The 6676-nt window shown below is 41.7% G+C and overlaps 1 protein-coding gene across 1 annotated transcript; it reads left to right on the forward strand.

Annotated features, from left to right (window-relative positions):
- The first annotated feature begins 2395 nt into the window (after window positions 1-2395).
- On the forward strand, window positions 2396-3458 carry TUSC1 (tumor suppressor candidate 1). Its single transcript, XM_027039248.2, has one exon. It carries the CDS (start codon window positions 2690-2692, stop codon window positions 3317-3319), a length of 630 nt encoding a protein of 209 aa, XP_026895049.1. The 5' UTR covers window positions 2396-2689; the 3' UTR covers window positions 3320-3458.
- The last annotated feature ends 3218 nt before the right edge of the window (window positions 3459-6676 follow it).

Here is a 6676-nt window from a genome sequence, read left to right on the forward strand (position 1 = left end):
TAAATGACTTATTTGCATTTTTCTGCTCTTTTACTCTAAATTTCATAACTTTAAAGGAATAATCTTCAGCCTTAGAGTTTGTAAACACAACATGCAAATGGTCTATTGGAGTTTACATTTTATTAATTTTTTTTTTTTTTCTGAATGGAACGCAGTCATTGTTTTAATTCTGGTCAGCGTCCATATTTGGGCCCTTCCAGCCCTGCTGGAAGTGCCATGGTGAGTATATTTTATTTATTTTTTTATTTAAAAAAAAAATTTTAATGTTTATTTATTTTTGAGAGGCAGATAGAGACAGAGTATGAGCAGGGAAGGGCAGAGAGAGAGAGAGAGGGAGACACAGAACCTGTAGCAGACTCCAGGCTCTGTTCTGTCAGCACAGAGCCCGAAGCGGGGCTCAAACTCAGAACCACTGGATTATGACCTGAGCCGAAGTTGGACACTTAACCAACTGAGCCACTAGGTGCCCCTATTTTTATTTTTTTATTAAAAGAATTTTTTTTAATGTTTATCTTATAATTTTTGAGAGAGAAAGAGACAAAGTGTGAACAGAGGGTGGGCAGAGAGAGGGAGACAGAATCGGAAGCAGGCTCCAGGCTCTGAGCTGTCAGCACAGGGCCCAACACAGGGGTCAAACTCATGAGCCATGATATCATGACCTAAGCCCAAGTCAGACGTTTAACTGACCTAGCCACCCCAGCACCCCATTATTTTTTAATTTATAAAACTATCAAATTTATTAAAAGAGAAATCTTACCTGGTTTTTTTGAGTAAAAGTAGCTTAAAGGACAGTGCATATAAAATGAGGAAAGAGCAATCTATATCCTTTGACACTTTTTTCTGATTGGGTAAGCAGGTAATTTTACTGGTTAGAAACGCCCATTCTTATAGCACAGGTGTCTCTCATATATTTTTTTTCTAATTAAGAGCTTACATATTTTTCTGTATTCTCTTAGGAACTACTAAAACCCTGAATTTTTTCTAAATTTTATCATTTCCATAATTTTTTTCTCTAAGATTTTTTCCATTTTATTTTCATATATGCCTTATATTATTCTTGCAAAAATATTTTCACATGCAGACTACTAACAAAAAATAACAGGTAGAAGCATTTTATTAAGTTTGTGCTGCTATATTTAAAAATAATGTAATGTTCATTGCTATGTACCAGTAACTTCCATGACTGTTATTGATAGCTTTTGGTTGATCATCCCCTATATATTTTTTTTCCTTTTTTGTTCTGTTCTGTCCTTTCCTCTCTTCCTTCTTTTCTTTTAGTAAGATAAATACAGTTATATATACCACATGTCTGACTTAGAGGACTAGTATTAATGGATTCTGTCAGGACGATACATGTATAATCAGATTAGTCATCGTTTAAATATATTGAACAGGTTGACAATTTTACTAGATCTTCTGCTTAATCAGTTTTACCTACTTTTCATAATATTTTACGTTTACTTCATTAATTTTACAAAGCTAAAGATAGTACTTTGGGGTTGAGTCAGGGGTAGGGAGGCGGTCATGGAGGCCTTCTAACACAACAAGGATCAGGGTTCTTTAGGAAACCGGGTATGGTTCATTACAATGGTCAATTACAAAAACTTGATTAACTATTTTCCCCTGTTACTTATTATTTTTATTTGTGCGGTTCAGTGAAAACCCCAGCTCTGTAAATGTGTCATGTATGCTCTTTTTGTTAATCTACATGTTCCAATGGTTTGAAGACTTCAGTGCATCTAAGACTTACCTGAGATCTTGTTGAAAATATTCTTGCTACCACCTCTCTCTGCCATGAGATTCTGGCATCAGCGTCTTTTCCGTAATTTACTTTGCAATGATTCAGTTATTTTACAACTTGAGTCCCTTAAAACTAAGGAATGTAATTCAGTAAATTGTATCCACCTGTCACCAGGTATTTTGGAACTTACTTTGTATTCAGTTTCTTGAAAGAATAGAAAGCACATTTGGAGTTTCCTAGGTTTTGTGGCCCGGCCTGAACAAAACAACTAATTATAACCTAGTTTCTATAGAGTTGCAAACAATTTGCAGTGTGGAGTACTGGCTGTTCACAAATTGGGACTAGCCTATATTGTTTTGAGAGATGCCTGTTCCCACTTGAGGTCCTCATGACAGGTGCTCACTCAATTCCGTTGAATGCTTATTGACCTTAGAGGAGGGTTAAAACGCTGTGTTCTAAATGTAGTTACATCTTTTCAACTTGCCCATGTCTGTTTCAGACTCACCATTTCATTATTATTATTTGCTTTGAGACTGTCGTGCAAGAGGAAGGTAACTACTGGTGGTTGCGTTGGATTGCAGGGCGAGGCCGGCTGGTTCCTGCAGTGCCCAGGCCTGCACGGAAGCGCCCAGCAGAACCCAGCTGAGGCTACATGCTTTTCCCCCCCGCTCTGCCAGAGGGCTGAGCAGCAAAGCGCTCCCCAGGGGCATTGTGTGTGAGCTGGCCGCGGATCGCAGGCCCAGGGGGCAGCTCCACCGCAGGAGACAAGACACGCCTCAGGCCGGGCAAATTCCCGGCCCCCTCTGGCCCCAAGCCAGCAGCCGCCGCCCGCCACCTCCTCTCCAACTCCGCTGTGGCCCCGGCCGCCCCGCCGGGCCCCGAACTAGCCCGCGCCGCGGCGCCGGCCCCTCGGCCCCCGGCGCAGGCGGCGCGGCTGGGACAGGACCGATGTGGCGCATGCGTGGTGGCGCCACCCGGCGCGGGAGCTGCGGCGGCGGGGACGGCGGCGGGGACAGCCGCGGGCAGGGCCGCCCGGGCCGGGCTCGTGGGGGTAGCGGCATCGGAGGCGGCGTGGGCTGGCGAGGCCGTGCGGGCGGCGCCCGACAGCAGCTGGAGGAGCGGTTCGCAGACCTGGCGGCGAGCCACCTGGAGGCCATCCGCGCGCGGGACGAGCGGGACCGGCAGAACGCGCGGCTGCGCGAGGAGAACGCCCGGCTGCGGCTTGAAAACAGGCGGCTGAAGCGCGAGAACCGCAGCCTCTTCCGTCAGGCCTTGCGGCTTCCCGGCGAGGGCGGCGACGGGGCGGGCGCGGAGGCGGCCGGGGCCACCCCGGGCCCCGAGGAGGCCGGCACGAACCGGAGGGCGAGAGGCGGCGGCCTCGAGGACGAGCCTGGCAGCCCCAGGGCCCTGAGAGCCCGGCTCGAGAAGCTGGAGGCCATGTACCGCCGGGCCCTGCTGCAGCTGCACCTCGAGCAGCGGGGGCCGCGGCCGCGTGGCGACAAGGACGAGCCGCCTTTGCGCGCACTGGAGTCGGGCCTGCGAGCCCCGGACCCGGATCCCCCAGAGCCCTGGCTGTAGCCGGAGGCCGCGGCCGGCGAGAGGCGGAGCCTTGCGCGGCCCCTCCTTCTTCGCCCGCGGCTCACCCGCTTAGCAACGCCCGGGGCCCTGCGCCGCGGGACTGGACCGCTGCGCCCGCTGCCTGCCGCCTGCCGCCCCACGCTGCCCAGTTGGACTTGGCGTCCATCCGCCAAGGTTGAGAGGGTGCGTGGCCCCCTGGAGCCTCCCCAACCCTGCAGAGCACCTGCTTCCTGCGCCTGGTGGTTTCCATGGGTTGAGGCCTAGAAACGGAGGGGCGGGTTTTACAACAAGAAACGGGTGCCAGTCAACACTTCCCAATGCCTGAACTTTTCAAGGGCTGTGAGGATCTCTTCTGTTTTGGGTTTTTCTCTTTCCTGTTCCTTTTTTTTTTTTTTTTTTTTTGGTTCTTTGAGGAATGAATAATGCGTTTAGAGTTGGTTGAATTTGTTGTTCATATATAAGTCCCCTAAAACCTCCAGCCATTATCATTTATGTGGCCAACACTTGATTTCATAAGTCGGTATTACTTGGATATCCTATAAAGTACCACCTTTTTATTTAAAAAGTGATATTTATTACTTAGGAACTCTATGCCCCTGCTCTAGTCCTTAAACATCTATTATATACCGATATGTTTACCCCCAGGGAATTTTTAAAGTATATGCCTATAAGTGATCCTTTAAATTGGTAAATAAGTCTGGTCCATTAAAATTACCGAGAAACATCCCACAACTATTATTTGAAGTGTTAGATTTTTACACGTTTAAGAAACATACATGATCTGTATAAATTTTACGTTTTACTATTTGTTGTAAGCTATCGTTTTCGCTTTATGTAAGTGATCGTTTCAAATAAAGATTAGATAATCTAATTTTTATTACATTTTAGGCATTAGAGCATAGTCGGTGAAGAGCGACTTTGCCTTCTTCATTTAATAATTTTAAGAAGTTGTAAGTTATTTGTGTATCAGAAGGCTCCAAAGCGATTTAGTCTCAATTGTGGTTTCATTAGCAAAAAAAAAAAAAAGGCTGATTTTAACAACGAAAGTTCTAATTTCACTATTTTGCATTTTATTGGGTAGGCACTTGCTGACTAAGTAGTGAAGAGGGTACCATTGTACCACAGAAAAATCATAGGTATAATACAGTGTTTAAGTGATGGAAAACATCAGTTGAAGGAAAAAAAATGGGAAGTTTTTGTTAGAGCTAGAGATTAAGTCATAAGGTAGAGTTGTTTTATTTGTGAGATATCCTAAAAGTTTCAAATATATTACATATGTTGCCAAAAAAGGTACCAAGAAAAGTAGTTTTTTGATTTTTCTATTCCTGGGTTTTGAAGACTTTTTGTGCAGTTTGGTTAAAGGTAGTTGATATTTGGTTGTGAGTATTAAAATCTTCCCGTAGAGCCGAAAAACGAGAAGAATCTTGCTGAGAATAGGTAGGTACATGAAAAGTATCTCTTGTCACTTTTACTTTATTTTCTAATAGTGAAAGAAAGAAAATAGTTTTAGGAGTCAGGAGGTATTGAAGAATAGGAAAAAAGCCTATTATCCCTATTGCTACTTAACTGTGACTTTGGGTTTAGATTAGTTAATCTCTCTAAGCCTTAGTTTTCTCATCATTAAAACGAACATAACATCTACCTCAAAATATAAAACATTTATTGAGATGTTATATGTAAAATGCCTGCTTCAAAATAAGTGGTCTATCAATGAGAATTATAATCTAAAATGTGAAAGTTGTAAATGCATATTGTACTGACACTTTGCCTCCTGTATTTTGCTCCTATATGATTTTATATTAGCAGAGAAATATATTCTTTCACTGAGTTGACAGTTTTCACTCCTTGTAAATAAATAGAGGAGATAAAGCCCTATATACTAAGGGAATAATGCATCAAAACTATTTTCCACTTGTAGCAAAATTAGGAATATTCAACAACCAAGCAAAATGTTTAGCTTACTTACGTAGTTTTTAAGCACCTTTTGTCTTAAAATCATGTACGATGTAAGTGTGGTGAAAAAAAAATGTGTAAAATAATGAGGCACATGTACACAAAAGTGAGGACAACTTTGAGCATAATTCCTGAAAACATTCTGAAACCAAAATGCCCCAGAAGATGGGTTAAGGCTAATACATATTTCAACTTTGTTGAAATTCTCTGCTGATAACTAATAAAGCATCATGTAACAGTATAAAAGATGTTTTGTAATATCAAAATATGTGCCTACCCAAGAAATGGGTAAAGTTGATTTTAGAAAAGTTTGATCTAGGATCTATTTCAATCTAAAATAAACTAAAACTTCAGATTATCATACCTTGATGTTTTATTTTCATAATTTGCTGTGCAATGAAGAGGGCTTATAATTTATAGAAATGAGCAACAAAAATATGTCACATTAGCAAACAAATTTAGTAAGAAGGATAGGCGTTTTTTTTAAATAATTTTTTAAGTTTATTTATTTACTTAGAGTATACGAGCAGGGGAGGGACAGAGAGGGACAGAAAGGATCCCAAGCAGGATCCATGCTGTCAGCACAGAGCTAGATGTGGGGCTCAATCCCACTAACTCTGAGATCGTAACCTGAGGCAAAATCAAGAGTCCGACGCTTCACCAACTGAACCACGCCGGTGCCACAAGATAGACATTTTTTAACACCATTTTTTATGGCTGCTATTCACAAAACTATACTTTATCGTTTTCTCTGTAAAAAATTAGGATTGAAGTCAAAGTAATATGGAATGAGTACTTCATGGAACAATCTGTCCTTGCTAAGCTTCTTGAACACATTTATAATATTTATAACTGAATAATACTGGAAAACATGTTTTTTCTTACTTAGTCTTTGACATACGTTTGCCAATTCATGAGTATTGCCATGATGAAACTAATACCAAATTTTTAATAAATGGCATTATCAGTATGTTCTAAATATTAGCATGATTTTGATTCCAGTGCCAAACTACTGTTCGCTATTTTGCTAAAGGGAACAGATTTTCACTGAGAATTTGTCACAAAATGTTCGTGAATGAATGACACAATTTATTAATCTTTCTGTTTAGCAATTAATCAATTACAAAGTCTGATTTTTCTACTATGTACTTGCTTTTTTGATATATATCTGATCTGATATAGACAGTATATGAATATATTTATGCACTGGAGTTAATGGACCCAGGAAGACACTTAGGTAAGAAACATGTCTCACTGTGTAAGAATTAGTCATGCTCCCATTTCACATTTTAAGCTTAAACTAAGGCTATCATCTCTCAATGATCAGAATTAAACTACGTTGTCTATAGTATTTAGCAGATTTGCCTATTATAAAATTCATGTTCGGAATCTACTTGTCTGTAT

Source organism: Acinonyx jubatus, chromosome D4, assembly GCF_027475565.1.
Source record: "Acinonyx jubatus isolate Ajub_Pintada_27869175 chromosome D4, VMU_Ajub_asm_v1.0, whole genome shotgun sequence".
Lineage (NCBI taxonomy): Eukaryota > Metazoa > Chordata > Mammalia > Carnivora > Felidae > Acinonyx > Acinonyx jubatus.